The sequence below is a fragment of the Cherax quadricarinatus genome, chromosome 6, assembly GCF_038502225.1.
Source record: "Cherax quadricarinatus isolate ZL_2023a chromosome 6, ASM3850222v1, whole genome shotgun sequence".
Taxonomy (NCBI): domain Eukaryota; kingdom Metazoa; phylum Arthropoda; class Malacostraca; order Decapoda; family Parastacidae; genus Cherax; species Cherax quadricarinatus.
This window is the reverse complement of record NC_091297.1, coordinates 7679276-7698040: the sequence shown is the minus strand read 5'-3', so window position 1 is coordinate 7698040 and position 18765 is coordinate 7679276. Positions and strand designations below refer to the sequence as shown.

At 42.1% G+C, this 18765-nt stretch overlaps 1 protein-coding gene across 5 annotated transcripts in view; it reads right to left on the bottom strand.

Moving 5' to 3' along the window:
* The window catches only part of Lim3 (Lim3 homeobox protein), a 192608-nt gene that overhangs the window by 136974 nt on the left and 36869 nt on the right, over window positions 1-18765 (bottom strand). For 2 of the 5 annotated variants that reach the window (XM_070080027.1, XM_070080033.1), the window contains exons 2-4: window positions 17751-17925; window positions 9811-10028; window positions 3651-3819 (exon numbers count right to left, since the gene is read on the bottom strand). In XM_070080027.1, the coding sequence (XP_069936128.1) occupies window positions 3651-3819; window positions 9811-10028; window positions 17751-17925 (562 nt within the window). Of the gene's footprint in view, window positions 1-3650; window positions 3820-7248; window positions 7418-9810; window positions 10029-17750; window positions 17926-18765 lie in introns of all 5 variants that reach the window. The other 3 variants (XM_070080031.1, XM_070080047.1, XM_070080038.1) reach the window with 3 other exon arrangements.

The window sequence follows — 18765 nt, the reverse complement described above, 5'->3', positions numbered from 1 at the left end:
GAGGTATTCTGCACCCTCTGCCAAGCCTCTAGTATTTATAAGTAGTAATTTTGGTGTGCAGGTTCGAAACCAATCCCTCAGGTATCTTCCAGGTGTAGATTATGATGCAGTTTTCTCGCCTAAGTTCTAAGGAGTACAGTTCGAGGGACTTCAAGCACTCCCAGTAATTTAGGTGCTTGACTAAGTTTATACAAGCTGTGAAGGTTCTCTGTGCATGTCCTACCTCAGCAATTTCTCCCTCGTTGAAGGTCATTGGAACAACACAACTGGACTTGTTGTGAAGGAAAAGGACAACATAAAGGCTGGACAAATATGAGAAAGGTTAGATTTGAGTAAAACCTGCCTAGCATGGGACAGTAGGCCCACTACAGTAAGACCTGCGTAGCATTGGACAGTAGGCCTATTGCAGTGCCTCTTTCAATTTTCTCCATCACCCCTCTTACACCTAAGCCAGTCTGTAACCCTCCTCCCTCACCCCTTCCATACCTGAGCCAGCATCTGCTCCTCCCCATCATCAAACCCTCATGCACACCTGCCCAATACGTAATTGCAAGTGAGTAACAAATTAGTCACTTAACATGGTAATTGTCTAGGAACTGTGTTACGAGGGTTGAATGATGCTCAGGTGTTGCTCACAACCTACTCAAAATCCATCTTATATAATTTATACTTTCATAATATTTTACAGGAACTAAATTTAAACCTTATAGTTATTTTTCAGAGAAAATCCGTCATGGTGTACATATATATATATATATATATATATATATATATATATATATATATATATATATATATATATACACACACACACACACACGAAAAGAAATCATTGCTCACTCCCTACAGAAATAGACCGTGAACTAAAGCAGCCCAGGGCGAAGATGCTAACCTACAGCGTGGTGGCAACTCTGATAACCCCTGATTACAAACAAACTCAGACCAACGGACAGGATGCTGCACTGACACACACACACTTCTTTGTTTAACTCGCAACCAATGACATCAGTGACCTATTGGACTCTTCAACAGATAACATTTAAACCCTGCCCAACCTACCCCTGTAAGGTGGTTTAACGGATCAAATAAAGAGCACTGATGGCTCTCACGAGTGGTAGTCTACTGCCACTCTCCTTGCTCTGCTCTCATGAGTGATAGTCTACAGCCACTCTCCTTCCTCTGCTCTCAGGATAGTCTACTGCCACTCTCCTTGCTCTGCTCTCATGAGTGATAGTCTACAGCCACTCTCCTTCCTCTGCTCTCAGGATAGTCTACAGCCACTCTCCTTCCTCTGCTCTCACGATAGTCTACAGCCACTCTCCTTCCTCTGCTCTCACGATAGTCTACAGCCACTCTCCTTCCTCTGCTCTCATGGTAGTCTACAGCCACTCTCCTTGCTCTGCTCTCACGATAGTCTACAGCCACTCTCCTTCCTCTGCTCTCACGATAGTCTACAGCCACTCTCCTTGCTCTGCTCTCATGAGTGATAGTCTACAGCCACTCTCCTTCCTCTGCTCTCAGGATAGTCTACAGCCACTCTCCTTCCTCTGCTCTCATGGTAGTCTACAGCCACTCTCCTTCCTCTGCTCTCAGGATAGTCTACAGCCACTCTCCTTCCTCTGCTCTCATGGTAGTCTACAGCCACTCTCCTTCCTCTGCTCTCAGGATAGTCTACAGCCACTCTCCTTCCTCTGCTCTCATGGTAGTCTACAGCCACTCTCCTTGCTCTGCTCTCACGATAGTCTACAGCCACTCTCCTTCCTCTGCTCTCAGGATAGTCTACTGCCACTCTCCTTGCTCTGCTCTCATGAGTGATAGTCTACAGCCACTCTCCTTCCTCTGCTCTCAGGATAGTCTACAGCCACTCTCCTTCCTCTGCTCTCACGATAGTCTACAGCCACTCTCCTTCCTCTGCTCTCACGATAGTCTACAGCCACTCTCCTTCCTCTGCTCTCATGGTAGTCTACAGCCACTCTCCTTGCTCTGCTCTCACGATAGTCTACAGCCACTCTCCTTCCTCTGCTCTCACGATAGTCTACAGCCACTCTCCTTCCTCTGCTCTCATGGTAGTCTACTGCCACTCTCCTTGCTCTGCTCTCATGAGTGATAGTCTACAGCCACTCTCCTTCCTCTGCTCTCAGGATAGTCTACAGCCACTCTCCTTCCTCTGCTCTCACGATAGTCTACAGCCACTCTCCTTCCTCTGCTCTCACGATAGTCTACAGCCACTCTCCTTCCTCTGCTCTCATGGTAGTCTACAGCCACTCTCCTTCCTCTGCTCTCACGATAGTCTACAGCCACTCTCCTTCCTCTGCTCTCACGATAGTCTACAGCCACTCTTCTTCCTCTGCTCTCATGGTAGTCTACAGCCACTCTCCTTCCTCTGCTCTCACGATAGTCTACAGCCACTCTCCTTCCTCTGCTCTCACGATAGTCTACAGCCACTCTCCTTCCTCTGCTCTCACGATAGTCTACAGTCACTCTCCTCGCTCTGCTCTCATGAATGCTAGTCTACAGTCACTGTCCTCGCTCTGTTCTCATGAATGCTAGTCTACAGTCACTGTCCTCGCTCTGCTCTCATGAATGCTAGTCTACAGTCACTCTCCTCGCTCTGCTCTCATGAATGCTAGTCTACAGTCACTCTCCTCGCTCTGCTCTCATGAATGCTAGTCTACAGTCACTCTCCTCGCTCTGCTCTCATGAATGCTAGTCTACAGTCACTGTCCTCGCTCTGCTCTCATGAATGCTAGTCTACAGTCACTGTCCTCGCTCTGCTCTCATGAATGCTAGTCTAGTCACTGTCCTCGCTCTGCTCTCATGAATACTAGTCTACAGTCACTGTCCTCGCTCTGCTCCCATGAATGTTAGTCTACACACACTCTCCTTGCTTTATCTCACTATAGCAAGTAAATGGAAAGCAAACGACCCACCACATCTTCACTATGTTAAGTAACTACACAATAAGGCGGCTTCCTCGTTTCTCAGGAATATTTAAAATACTTATTTATTTTCTAAATGTTTCTGGTGTGGAAGTTAAGACATACTACATCTGGATTAAATATTTACTATTGTAAGTAAAAAAATTCCCACGATTAGCAAAAACTAACTACAAGGCTGAACGACAAACTGATTCATTGATAACCGTAGGAGAGAAATCCGACTTTAATAATAATGATACTGAATACAAAACTGACCCGAATAACATCTAACAAAATTCATGACAAAACACGGCACTGTCAAACAAAGGTTAACAATTCTCTCATGTCAGAGGTAAGTGAACCCTTTACCAGAGCTATCTATTTATTGGAAGGATATGCACCTATAATTTCAAGATTAAACAACTTGTATTTCTAGGCTTAGCATATATCATGTCAGTGCTAAAAAACATTCCTATTACTAGGCTTAACATCTTCCAGGCGAAGACTTATATGTAAAAAAAGTGATAAACTGGTGGCAGCAGTTTAAAATTCTCCCGGTTTTTACAAGAAAAATGTCCTAAGGCATATCACTGCTAAATCCCTTTCATGTGAAGGCTACACATATCCAGTGTTAAAGTTTAACATCTATTGTGCCAAGATTAAACATATGAGAGAACTCTAGACCAGACTGAACATTACGAGAAAACTGGTGGCAGCGGTGGGAATGTTTACCTGTTTTGGAACCAGACCTGCACGACTCTCATGTCGAGGCCAAGCGTCTGAGAGAGTTGTTCCCTAACGTGGCGAGCGGGTTTGGGGCTCTCTTTGTAGGCCTGTTTGAGTTGCTCCAACTGGCGCGCCGAGATGGTGGTACGTGGCCGTTTGTTTGTCGCGTCTCCTTCTGCAACAAACAGACGTCAACCGGCCGTCAGTAACAGCTCAAAAGCCTTGACACATCAACAACGCTCACAACACAAAACAGCGGCCCTCTTTTGTTTACCAGCTAGACTTAGTTTGACGATTTTGACTCTATTATCTCCATTTTTTTAATTTCATTAATCCTTATCATTAATACTATTGTATTTTAGTGATATAAATTTAGTGGAATCGATATACTGTTATGATTAACTTAAACCTAAGTATCTTAGAAACTTAATATCACATCATTATCAAAAGTTATAAAAATTACATAGAGAAATAACTTACTTTACAGGCTGTGGTACGTTAGGAGTTTATTAAAAGTAAACAAGAGAAAAAAAAAAAGAAAAAAAACTGCTGAGCATCATAGTTTACGCTCGAGTTTTGTGATTTACACATCAGCCATTTCGTGCTAGGGATTTACTTTAAAACAAAAGCAAACACAAAAAAGAGATAGTAAACCAACTTTTATAAACAGAGAAACACAGACTTTCACCACTGATAATAATGCAAGGAAGCAAGGAAGAGGATAACTGAAAATGGGTAAGGGAGAACCGTAGAGATAACCCACGGACTTGCTAAAGGGTTACACGTCACAGATCATGCCCGACTATACAGACGTCAAGAAATTCATAATAGCTGGACCTTAGCTTTATTATAACGTGTGAGTCGTATATTTTGTTAACGATTAATGCAAACGGATCTGGGTAACAAGTTAAAAAAAGCCAGTGAGGTTTATTAACATGAAGAGCAACATGGTCCCATTCGACATGAGGGTCGTACAGGTCTGGCTTGCATCTTACACTAAGAGAGACAAAACTGCTCCTGGAGACTTTGGTAATATAATTCACTACTACCACCACCACTATATTGGAGCCCCCTCACCACCATTTCACTCACTATAATGTAGTACCTCACCACCACCACCACCACCACCACCACCACCACCACCCCTAGCATCATACTAACACTATATGGTTACAATGATTCTTTCACCATATTCTACGTGTCCTTTACCGTTACTAAACTCATTCAATTTTTTATCCTGTGGTCTAAACAGCGAAGTAAAGAAACAAATGATTACTGCCGTTAGATTCTTGGATAATTGATGTGGAGTCCCCACAGCAGTCTTCTGCGCCCCGCCATGGAAAGATGACACTTGCTCTAAATCCCTTGACTTTCAGTTTAACAATGTTTAAGTTTAACATTTACCTCCCCATATTAATTGATATGATTTTCTTTGCAACATCTTAATATATACTCTCTACAAACTAATAATTATAAGTTATTTTGGAAACAAACAACATAATTAACAATTATATCTTTGTGGCAACATTTTGCAACTGCAAAGCTATCTTTGTTCCGTGCTAGACGGGCATCACAGACACGGGATCACCTACTTATGAAATAGAAGACTAAGATATATAAAAAACTAATTAGGTACATTATAATTTGTTCTATCCCAGAATACCTGAATATCTACTTCCAGACTACGACTTAGGTCATCATGGAATGCTACATGTGAATCTTATCTAGAGAAAAATCACTTACGATATGGTATGCTATATTTTTAAACTCATGTTTTATCTAAGATTACTGTAACTATTTTCGCTAAAACTACAAAAGCATGGCACTATTACTAATACACTTTTCAGGCATTTGTATGCCAGCAAACGACAAGTGAATGTGCTGGAAAGGCGGGGGAATATTGGCGTTACAGTTGATCCACACATTCTGTAATGAGGCTACCACTGGGCAGGCTATCCGCACACCCAAACTTGCTTGAGCACAACGTTAGTGCGTCCTTTCACTCCGGGACTCTCATTCTTCACTCGTATCTTTGATTTAGTTTTTCTCCAATCTCCTAATTGTCAACTTCGATACGACTTTCGTTCGCAAAACTTCTCTCTTCTCAAGATTGGTCGAGTTTGTTTCGTTTAATATTTAGATGTATCAAGTACTAAATGAAATATTCTTGCACTCATTCCTTAGTTAACCTAATTCATGCTATTATCAAACAAGATGATGGAAAATATTGTTCAACAAGGTAATTAATATTAAAGGTGATAGCTTAGCTATCACCTTTAATATTAAATTAAATTAATTGTCGAGTTATTTACTACTTTTTGCAGTGTTCTACACCTGACTTTTTTTTTTTTTTTGAGACGACAAAGTTGCTCTTCCACAAGTTCAAGTTAATTGTTTTAATTTTTTAGTTGTTAGTTTGTTAAGCTTAATGTTTACCTACTGCTGGCGGGTCATTAAGCTTAAAGTTTATCTACTGTTGGCGGGTTATTAACGTACAGACGTAGCAGGCTGTCAACAGCTATAACATAGTACTGCTGCATGACCCTTGTGGGCTTACCGCTGAGTTTTGATTGCAATAATAAAAACATGATACCGAGTATTTCCTTATTTAAGTAAAACTGACTGACGCTGCCCGGAACACATCAGTTATGATAATGACAGAAGAATTCTTTCAAAACTACAGCTTAGCATTTTTTTAATTGTACATTTACTAGGATCAAGCTAATAGCAATGCCAACAGATTACAGCCTAGCCCCTCGCAAGGTCGCCTCCCCGTGACATGCAGTCTCTGTGCTTCTCTACGTTGAGGTGCTGTCAACATCACATGTAATATCTCACACCAGTGTCTCTCATTCACAGCTAATAGTACATCAGCTTCGCAGTCTTATCTTCAAGCGTTGAGTTCTAGTATTCTATCTAACTGGTAGCTCTAATACAAGTTGCTAGGTTAGCCAGGAGTTGCCGCCCGATCCATGGTGCAAATTACTAATATACAACTACCATCTAACTCCCAGAGCAGTGTTGCCGCGGCTACCAGCTAGTGTGAGAAGTGGTGCCACCTGTACAGTGTGTGTGCCACCCAGTCCACCGCTACCTTCACTCACAGCTTCCCCACTCAAGCCACACAAAACTAGAAGATGGAGTAAAGGAGTGTGGCAAGCAGACACTGGCGTCCAACAAGGCAGCAGCCAAGTGCCGCTGCTAGTTTGCCTCATTCCCGTACTATATTTTCTGATTTAGTGGCCATTGTGACTCCAGTGTTCCCCACACTCACCACTAAAACATATTATTTTTAATTTATACATCGTTTTTATTTGATAGACGTGACACTTTAACATAGTACCACGAATATGAATGAAGTTACTGACGAGGGAAGTGTTGACACTACACCAGATAAGGAGAGGTGGAGCTTCAACATGACTCTGCCAGCCTAGTGTGGAGACCAGTGGTGTTGCTGTGTGTGTGTGTGTGTGTGTGTGTGTGTGTGTGTGTGTGTGTGTGTGTGTGTGTGTGTGTGTGTGTGTGTGTGTGTGTGTGTGTGTGTGTGTGGGTGTGTGTGTGGGTGGGTGGGAGGCCTGGGCGGCACACAGCTCACCAGACGTACCTGTTCTGAAACCAGACTTGCACGACCCTCATGTCGAGGCCGGTGTCCGCCGCCAGCTGCTCGCGGACGTGGCGGGGCGGCTTGGCGCACTTGCTGTAAGCTGCCTTCAGTTTCTCCAGCTGGCGGGCACTGATGGTGGTGCGCGGACGCTTGCCACTCAGGTCGTCCTCTGTAAACACATGCCACCCGAGACACACAGTCAGAAGGTCTCCTGATGGGCGTGGCGGGGGCGTGGGCCGCCCTAGGTCGCCGCCGTCACCACCACCGCCGCCGCCGCCCGTGCCGAGTCAGCGGCCGCCGCCACACCACCACCTCCTCCTCTAACACTACACCTGCCTCCCGTAACTGCCACCACACCAGATAGGGAGGTTTTGTTGCCAAAGTTGAGAATATTGATGATAGCATGCGGGTGTGAGTGGGTCGTGGCGTGGGCTAGGCCGGGCGTGGGCGTGGGGCGGGGGAGGGGAGGCGGTTCTGAGGGCGTGGGTGGGAGGGGGTGGCGTCAGCAACAACACGAGAACTCAACACAACAATAAAAATAAAACTTCTACCGATTAATCTCTTGTAAACTTTTATTTTTCCATGACATTCCTTACACGTAGCACTGATGTCCGTCTCTCTCCACGCTAAAATAATTAACTACCACCAAACATTAAGAGTGTGAAATAATCTGATTCATGTGTCCCTGATTGTGTAACAGCGTCTGTGTCAGAGAACATCTGTGCACCGACCATCTCACACAACATAATGGTTGAATATGGACTCCCAGCTGTGTAAAACTGAAATATCAAGACCTCCATCCATCTTTTACATGTAAAAGAATACTCAACTATAGCTATTGTCATAATTTTCCCATACATGTGTAAATTAATACGCACGAGAAATATTATTATTATTTTCATATCACACATCGGATATTTACAACGTAAAAACAAGATTAAAACATATGGCCACAAAACACATGCCTTGTGATAAATGAACCCCGTAAAGTCGGTGATATGTAGACCCCTGTGAAATATGAACCCTGCAGTGATATACTGACCCTGCTGTGATATGTGAACTGCAGTGATATGTAGACCCCTGTGAAATATGAACCCTGCAGTGATATATTGACCTTGCTGTGATATATGAACTGCAGTGATATGTAGACCCCTGTGAAATATGAACCCTGCAGTGATATACTGACCCTGCTGTGATATATAAACTGCAGTGATATGCAGACCCCTGTGAAATATGAACCCTGCAGTGATATATTGACCCTGCTGTGATATATAAACTGCAGTGATATGTAGACCCCTGTGAAATATGAACCCTGCAGTGATATATTGACCCTGCTGTGATATATAAACTGCAGTGATATGTAGACCCCTGTGAAATATGAACCCTGCAGTGATATATTGACCCTGCTGTGATATATGAACTGCAGTGATATACTGACCCTGCTGTGATATATGAACCCTGCAGCGATATACTGACCCTGCTGTGATATATGAACCCTGCAGTGATATACTGACCCTGTGATATATGAACCCTGCAGTGATATACTGACCCTGCTGTGATATATGAACCCTGCAGTGATATACTGACCCTGCTGTGATATATGAACCCTGCAGTGATATACTGACCCTGCTGTGATATATGAACCCTGCAGTGATATACTGACCCTGCTGTGATATATGAACCCTGCAGTGATAAACTGACCCTGCTGTGATATATGAACCCTGCAGTGATATACTGACCCTGCTGTGATATATGAACCCTGCAGTGATATACTGACCCTGCTGTGATATATGAACCCTGCAGTGATATACTGACCCTGCTGTGATATATGAACCCTGCAGTGATATACTGACCCTGCTGTGATATATGAACCCTGCAGTGATATACTGACCCTGCTGTGATATATGAACCCTGCAGTGATATACTGACCCTGCTGTGATATATGAACCCTGCAGTGATATACTGACCTCACTGCGATATACCAATAACGGATCTCAGGGTGATATATGGATCGCATTATGATACATGGATTATATGTGATGCACATTTCCCACTGTGATAAAAACATCGCATCGTGATACAAAAAAACTGTGTGTAAGTCTGGTGTTGTATAATGCATGTAATGTTAATAAGATTCCACACTTGGTACAACAGTTGAGTTTTACGTGTTGTACTGGTTGATGAATATATCATATTTTTGTACTGGTTAGGTCTTACCTCGAAATTCTTAAAATTAAGTCGTCGATACGGACACACAAGTTTCAAGTCGCGTTCGTTGTTGGTTGAGTTTTCGCGTTGTGCGCTGGCATTCATAGTTGCAAATAACATTCACGTGAAGAAAAAATATGCAAATTAAATAAAAATTATATCAAAGTTGAACATATACGAAAAAAATATGCATATACAAAACAATGTTTGGGTTAGCAAGTAGTTGGTGTTGAGCGTGGCTATGTTATTTACCCTACTAGCAGAGACAAGGAATGCTCACGACATATGGTGGGGGAGGGGAGAGAGAAAAATAAACAGTCAGGCATAGATAAACGAACCACAGGCGGACCTTACCCTTCAGAGACATACCTCTCTGCTTGGCCTGCTCGTAGTCGCTCTTACACACGAGTTTATTGTCCTCCATGAGGTAGAATTCGTCGCCAGTGTTGAGCTGACGCTGGCAGATAACGCAAGCGAAGCAGTGGAGATGGTAGACGTTATCTTGGGCACGGCGGACCACTTGGGTCGGTGGGATGCCTTGCTCACACCCGGAGCACTTAGTGCCGTACCTCCTGTGTTGGTGGGGAGACGTGTTGGGGAGATGTGTTGGCGAGGTGGGAAGACGAGTTGGGGGTGGGAAGACGTGTTGTGGAGGTGGGAAGACGTGTTGGGGTGGGAAGACGTGTTGGGGGGTGGGAAGACGTGTTGTGGAGGTGGGAAGACGTGTTGGGGTGGGAAGACGTGTTGGGGAGGTGGGAAGACGTGTTGGGGTGGTGGGAAGACGTGTTGGGGTGGGAAGACGTGTTGGGGAGGTGGGAAGACGTGGTGGGAAGACGTGTTGGGGTGGGAAGACGTGTTGGGGAGGTGGGAAAACGTGTTGGGGTGGGAAGACGTGTTGGGGTGGGAAGACGTGTTGTGGAGGTGGGAAGACGTGTTGGGGGTGGGAAGACGTGTTGTGGAGGTGGGAAGACGTGTTGGGGTGGGAAGACGTGTTGGGGTGGGAAGACGTGTTGTACAACGGAGGTGGGAAGACGTGTTGGGGTGGGAAGACGTGTTGGGGAGGTGGGAAGACGTGTTGGGGAGGTGGAAAGACGTGTTAGGAGGTGGGGAGACGTGTTGGGGAGGTGGGAAGACGTGTTGGGGAGGTGGAAAGACGTGTTAGGAGGTGGGGAAACGTGTTGGGGAGGTGGGAAGACGTGTTTGGGGTGGGAAGACGTGTTGTGGAGGTGGGAAGACGTGTTGGGGGTGGGAAGACGTGTTGTGGAGGTGGGAAGACGTGTTGGGGGTGGGAAGACGTGTTGGGGAGGTGGGGAACGTGACGTAGCAGACAGCAGGTGCAAAATGTGGTGGTGATAGGAAAATATATTTAGTATTCAGACAGTGTAAGTGTAATATTGTGGAGACGTGATTTGAATAGTGTTAGGTGAAGGTGATAATGGTGGTAGTAATGGTAGTGGTGGTAATGGTGGTAGTGGTGGTGGTAGTGGTGGTGGTAATGGTGGTGGTGGTAATGGCGGTGGTGGCGATGGTGGTGGTGGTGATAATAATAGTGGTGATGGTAATGGTGTTGGTGATAACGGTGGTGGTGATGGTGATAATAGTGGTAGTGGTAATAATAGAGGTGATGGTGGTAGTGGTAATAATGGTGGTGGTAGCAGTAATGGTGGTAGTAATGGTTGTAGAAGAGTGATAATAGGGTAAGGAGGGACGGGGAGAGAAGAGACGGGGAGAGGAGGGACGGGGAGAGGAGGGACGGGGAGAGGAGGGACGGGGAGAGGAGGGACGGGGAGAGGAAAGACGGAGTGGACGGATGGGGAGAAGAGGGATGGGGAGGAGGGAGTGCAGAGGGAGAGAAAACAAACTAATCAAATAATAATTCTCTCATGTAATCTTACTGTCTATAATAAAGATAATCTTACTGTCTATAATAAAGATAATCTTACTGTCTATAATAAAGGTAATCTTACTGTCTATAATAAAGGTAATCTTACTGTCTATAATAAAGGTAATCTTACTGTCTATAATAAAGATAATCTAACTGTCTATAATAAAGGTAATCTTACTGTCTATAATAAAGGTAATCTTACTGTCTATAATAATCTTACTGTCTACAATAATCTTACTCAATAATAAATATGTTTTCCTTTATAAACACAAACTTTTCAAACTTTACATTACGCTTACGTTTAAAACTTGTAGTTTTATTAAGGTTTTATTAATAATAATAATAATAATAATAATAATAATAATAATAATAATAATAATTGGTAAATTATTTGAAAATATTATTTTTCCAGTTAACACAACTGAGGAACATGATACATTTAGTGAGGAACATGACAAGTGAACATGACAAGTGAACATGACAAGTGAGGAACATGACAAGTGAACATGACAAGTGAGGAACATGACAAGTGAACATGACAAGTGAGGAACATGACAAGTGAACATGACAAGTGAGGAACATGACAAGTGAACATGACAAGTGAGGAACATGACAAGTGAACATGACAAGTGAGGAACATGACAAGTGAACATGACAAGTGAACATGACAAGTGAGGAACATGACAAGTAAACATGACAAGTGAACATGACAAGTGTAGAACATTACAAGTATCACAAGTGAAGAACATAAGTGAAGAACATCACAAGTGAACATCACAAATGAAGAACAAGACAAGTGAACATGACAAGTGAAAAACATCACAAGTGAGGAACATGACAAGTGTAGAACATGACAAGTGAACATCACAAGTGAAGAACATAAGTGAACATCACAAGTGAAGAACACAAGTGAAGAACATGACAAGTGAAGAACATGACAAGTGAACATCTCAAGTGAAGAACATGATAAGTGAAGAACATGACAAGTGAACATCACAAGTGAAGAACATCACAAGTGAAGAACATGACAAGTGAACATCACAAGTGAAGAACATGATAAGTGAACATCACAAGTGAACATCACAAGTGAAGAACATAACAAGTGAACATCCCAAGTGAAGAACATCACAAGTGAAGAGCAAGACAAGTGAACATCACAAATGAAGAACATGACAAGTGAACATGACAAGTGAAGAACATGAAAAGTGAACATCACAAGTGAGGAACATGACAAGTGAACATCACAAATGAAGAACAAGACAAGTGAACATCACAAGTGAAGAACATGACAAGTGAAGAACATGACAAGTGAACATCACAAGTGAAGAACATGACAAGTGAACATCACAACTTTATCAACAGCTTAAGGAAGAATTGAGGTTGGCGAATTTGGAAATTCGGCGATTGACCGAGGAGAACAAGAAGATTCGTAGTAGTCCTCATGTTTTGAGTCCTCAGGTCAAGAAGGGAAACTGGTCAGTGGCTGGACAGCAGGGAAAGAAGTTGACGATCAAGAAGACGAATGGAAAGGTAGAAACGATGAAGAAGAAAGAGACTGCCGTGGAAACTGTTGTGGAAACATCCAATACATTCTCAGTGCTACCCGACGAATGTGAGTTGACTACTGGGAACGACACGACGAAAGACATTAAGGAAGGTAAGAATATTGTTGTTGTTGGGGATAGCCAAGTTAGGTATATGGATAGGGCGTTCTGCTTGAAGGACAGGAGTAGGAGACAGAGAGTTTGCTTTCCTGGGGCTGGGATGGAGGATATTGTTAGCCGTCTGGATGACATCATGAGAGGTAATGGGAGCAATCCTATTATCTGTCTCAGTGCTGGAGGCAACGATGTTGGCAGACGTAGGAGTGAGGACCTGATTAGCAGGTATAGGGCAGCAATAGAAATAATTAGGAGTAAGGGTGGGAACCCTCTCATATGTGGTATTTTGCCAAGGAGGGGAGTTGGAAGTGAATGGTTGTCCAGGGCAATTGGTGTCAATTGCTGGCTGGACAAATACTGTAAGGAAAATGCGGTAACATTCATTGACAACTGGGACCTCTTCTGTGGCAGAAATGACATGTATGCTAGGGATGGGTTTCACTTATCTAGGTGTGGGGTGGGAGCACTGGCAACTGCAGTGGAGGGAGCAGTTAGGACTTTAAACTAGGAATAGTTAGTGGTATGGGTTTTGGCAGGAAAACAGTGAAGTCCCAGTGTAGTAATATTAGGAGTTCTAGGGGAACTAGTAATAATAAGAACGAGATAGATATTGAAAAGCCAGGGACCTTGGGTGATAAGGACGGTAATAGGTTTAGTAGAAAAATAGAAATGAGCAGGAAGGGTAAAGAGAAAGGAGAGTCTTTCAATGTTTATTATGCTAATTGCCGTAGTGCTAGGAATAAGATGGACGAGTTGAGATTAGTTGCTAGTGTAGGTAACATTGATGTATTTGCCTTAACTGAGACGTGGTTTAATTCAAAAAGTCGGGACATGCCTGCGGAATGTCATATTCAGGGTTTTAAATTGTTCCAAGAAGATAGAAGTATTGGGAGGGGGGGTGGGGTGGCATTGTATGTCCGAGATCGCTTGAACTGTTGCATAAAAACGGGTATTAAGTCTGAAGTAACACATACAGAGTCTGTTTGGATAGAATTTTCAGAGGGGCATGAAAAACTGATTTTAGGAGTGATATACCGTCCCCCTAACTTAGATAGGGACCAAGGGAAACTACTATGGGAGGAAATTGTTAAGGCCACAAGGCACGATAATGTAGTAATTCTAGGAGACTTTAACTTTAGTCATGTTGATTGGAATTTCTTGACTGGGAATTTAGAATCGTACGACTTCTTAGAAGTATTACAGGATTGTTTTTTGAAGCAGTTTGTGACAGAACCTACAAGGGGAAATAACCTGCTTGACTTAGTTATGGCAAACAATGAATCCCTTGTTAATAATTTAGAAATTTCAGAGGAACTGGGTGCTAGCGACCACAAATCAATTACATTTAGCATTGAATGGAAGTACGATAGTAGCGATAACTCAGTAACAGTCCCAGATTTTCGCTTAGCAGATTACGATGGGCTTAGAGAACACTTATCATCTGTTGACTGGGGTAACGAAGAGAGCTATCAATATGACAGTTTTCTGAACACTATACATGCTGCTCAAAGAGCGTTTATCCCATATAAAGAAATTAGATCAAATAGAAATGACCCAAAATGGATGAATAATAGGCTCAAATATCTACTAGGGCATAAGAAAGGAATTTATAGGCGTATCAAAAGAGGTGAGGGTCATCTTATGAATCAGTATATTGACATTAAGAGGGACATTAAAAAGGGGATAAGAAAAGCTAAAAGGGACTATGAAATTAAAGTTGCTAGGGATTCTAAAACTAACCCAAAAAGTTTTTTCCAGGTCTATAGAACAAAAGTTAGAGATAAGATAGGTCCCCTTAAAAATAACTATGGGCACCTTACTGACAATGAGAATGAAATGTGCTTGATTTTAAATAATTATTTTCTCTCAGTTTTTACACAGGAAGACACTAACAATATTCCAGTAATTAATTTTTACAGTGGGCTAGAAGAAGATAAATTATGTAACATCACAGTCACTAGTGAGATGGTTGTGAGGCAGATAGACAGACTGAAGCAAAATAAGTCGCCGGGTCCTGATGAGGTTTTTTCAAGGGTTCTTAAGGAATGCAAAATGGAACTCTGTGAACCATTAACTAATATTTTTAATTTATCTCTTCAAACAGGTGTAGTGTCTGATATGTGGAAGATGGCTAATGTAACTCCTATTTTTAAAACAGGGGACAAGTCGTTACCGTCAAATTACCGCCCAATAAGCCTGACCTCAATTGTAGGCAAATTACTAGAGTCAATTATAGCTGAGATTATAAGAAGCCATCTCGATAAGCATAGCTTGATTAATGATACTCAGCATGGATTCACAAGAGGCCGGTCTTGTCTAACTAATTTATTAACTTTCTTCAGTAAAGCTTTTGAGGCTGTTGACCACAATAAAGAATTTGATATTATTTACTTAGATTTTAGTAAGGCTTTTGATAGAGTTCCGCACCAGAGACTGTTAAAGAAAGTGGCAGCTCATGGTATTGGGGGAAAAGTGCTCTCGTGGATCGAGTCATGGCTCACTGACAGGAAGCAGAGAGTGTCCATAAATGGGGTTAAATCCGAGTGGGGATCTGTAACAAGTGGCGTTCCACAGGGATCAGTCTTGGGCCCGTTGTTGTTTATAATATATATCAATGATCTTGATGAGGGAATTACTAGTGATATGAGCAAATTCGCCGATGACACAAAGATAGGTAGGATAATTGATTCAAACGTAGATGTTAGGGAACTTCAGGAGGATTTAAACAAACTCTATTCTTGGTCAGAAAAGTGGCAGATGCAGTTCAATGTAGATAAATGCAAGGTTCTGAAGCTTGGGAGTGTCCATAACCCTAGTACTTATAAGTTAAATGATGTAGAACTTAGCCATACAGATTGCGAAAAGGACTTGGGGGTTATGGTGAGCAGCAACCTTAAACCAAGACAGCAATGCCTAAGCGTACGTAATAAGGCAAATAGATTACTGGGATTTATATCAAGAAGTGTAAGCAACAGAAGTCCAGAAGTCATACTGCAGCTTTATACATCATTAGTAAGGCCTCACCTTGATTATGCAGCTCAGTTCTGGTCTCCGTATTACAAAATGGACATAAATTCGTTAGAAAACATTCAGCGTAGGATGACTAAATTAATACATAGCATCAGAAATCTTCCTTATGAAGAAAGATTGAAGACTCTTAAGTTACATTCACTTGTTAGACGAAGAATGAGGGGAGACCTGATCGAAGTGTATAAGTGGAAGATAGGTATTAATAAAGGGGATATTAATAAGGTCTTGAGGATGTCTCTCCAAGAGAGAACCCGCAGTAATGGATTTAAATTAGATAAGTTTAGATTTAGAAAGGACATAGGAAAGTATTGGTTTGGAAATAGGGTAGTTGATGAGTGGAACAGTCTACCTAGTTGGGTTATTGAGGCTAGGACTTTGTTTAGTTTCAAATCTAGGTTGGATAAGTACATGAGTGGGAAGGGTTGGATTTGAGTGGGACTTTCACATCAGAGCTTATTTCTTGGGTAGCATTGAAAATTGGGTTGGGTAAATGTTTTGTTAGTGGGATGAATTGTAAAGGACCTGCCTAGTATGGGCCAGCAGGCCTCCTGCAGTGTTCCTCCTTTCTTATGTTCTTATGTTCTTATGTAAGTGGAGAACATGACAAGTGAAGAACATGACAAGTGAACATCACAAGTGAAGAACATGACAAGTGAACATCACAAGTGAAGAACATGACAAGTGAACATGACAAGTGAAGAACATGACAAGTGAACATCACAAGTGAAGAACATGACAAGTGAAGAACATGACAAGTGAAGAACATGACAAGTGAAGAACATGACAAGTGAACATGACAAGTGAAGAACATGACAAGTGAACATCACAAGTGAAGAACATGACAAGTGAAGAACATGACAAGTGAAGAACATGACAAGTGAACATCACAACACCACACATGAAAATCCTACATCTTTCTAAATCAGAATTCAGGGAACTTTGACTCCACTGTTTCCAACTGTTCACTAGATGTCAACATTGCCCTACTTTAATCTAATTTATTTATACCCCTTTTTCTACTGGTATGCTTCAGTGGTATCCCCCTGGGTTCTCAATCTATCTTTCGTAAGATTTCGCATTCACTGGATCAATATTGTCATTCTCTAAAACATGTATATCAATTCCATAGTATGGAGAACAAGAGTTAGCCTTATAATTTAAACAAAGTCTTACTAATAGCTGTTAGTCTTATTACGGACACCTAGACACTGTCTTGGCTTCAGACTTACGCTTACCACAACTCCCATTTTTTTGCGTTCTGTTTTTTGAAGCCATAGGGGTTGTTTTCATTCCCGAGGATGTGAATGTTGCACTTTTCCACATTAGCCATTTTTCCAACCAGAAAATGAGTCTGTCTAAATCATTCTGAAGTTTAATGATATCTGCCTACTTTTGCGCTTTCAGTGAATTTACATAAGTCACTTTTATTCCTTCAAGATTATATACAAGGGGTCCAAAACTTATCCTTGTGAAACGCCACTTGTGACTGGTTCCCATTCTGATTTCAGCCCAGTTAAGTGAATTCTGTGCTGGCTGTTTGTCAGCCTCCACAAATGAACCATTTTTCCTCCTATACCATGTGCTGCCACTGTCTTGAACAGTTTTTTTGTGTTGTACTCTATCAAAAACTTTACTGATATGCCAATAAACATAATATTCTTTATCGTGATCTACTGCCACTACCACCATCTCTTACTCTCCCCTTCAGCAGGACCTACCTGAAGAAGTCTTCCTTGCAGTAGACTTGCTGGTTCCTGGCGAAGCACTTGTCAGTGAGTTGGGCACCACAGTCGGCACACTTGAGGCACCGGGAGTGCCACGTCCTCTCCAGCACCTTTAAGATGAAGCGGTCCAAGATGGCTTCAGAACACCCGGCACACTTGGGAATCGTCGCTGTAACAACAACAACAACATACACACGTTACACAACTTTTACAACAGTCAAACTAACAAGCTAACAACTGTTATCCTATCTCCATACCGTTTACGACCTAAGAATTGTTATGCCATGTCAGCTCATCCTAAAATATCCTAGCAATATCTAAGCTCTTTTAAAGCCTAGTCCAATCTAAACCACTAACCGTATCTAGGATGCTACCTATAATCCTTGTACCTGTTTACAGCCAGGGGAACTATTTACAGCTAGGTGAACATGGGCAACAGGTGCATCTCGACTCGCCTGTGATTCAACCCAACTACTATCAATATTCTAACTATTAAAGCTAAAATATTATAGATACATATATGGATGATGGCTTATGATTGAGGGTCGAGAATAGAGAGCTAAACAACGTTCTAGAAGAGTTAAATAGCTTAGTTACATCCATAAAATTTACAGTTCGGCTTGAAGAAAAAGTTCATTAATATTTCCAGAGTTTTTAATTATTAAAAGAATTTAAGAATTTCGGTTGAAATCATAAAGGAAGCCAACGAATGTGCGTGCATTCGTACACTATTATTCGTCATATAACAGAGTTAAGTGTTCAGTGTTCTTCTCCATGTTCTTTAGCACTGTGTTTTTGTACTCACTTCACATACGAAGATCCCCCCCAAAAAACTTTATTCATAAATCATTAAAAACTTGAAGGAGCAGATTGCCAAGACAAGAAACTCACGACCCACGTTAAAAGTTCATCTCTACTTACAAACTTTAACATCAGTATTGCATTTAAAACTCCAAATTTGATTTTTTTTTTTTACTAAAAATGCCAATGACTGTACAAACCTGAAACA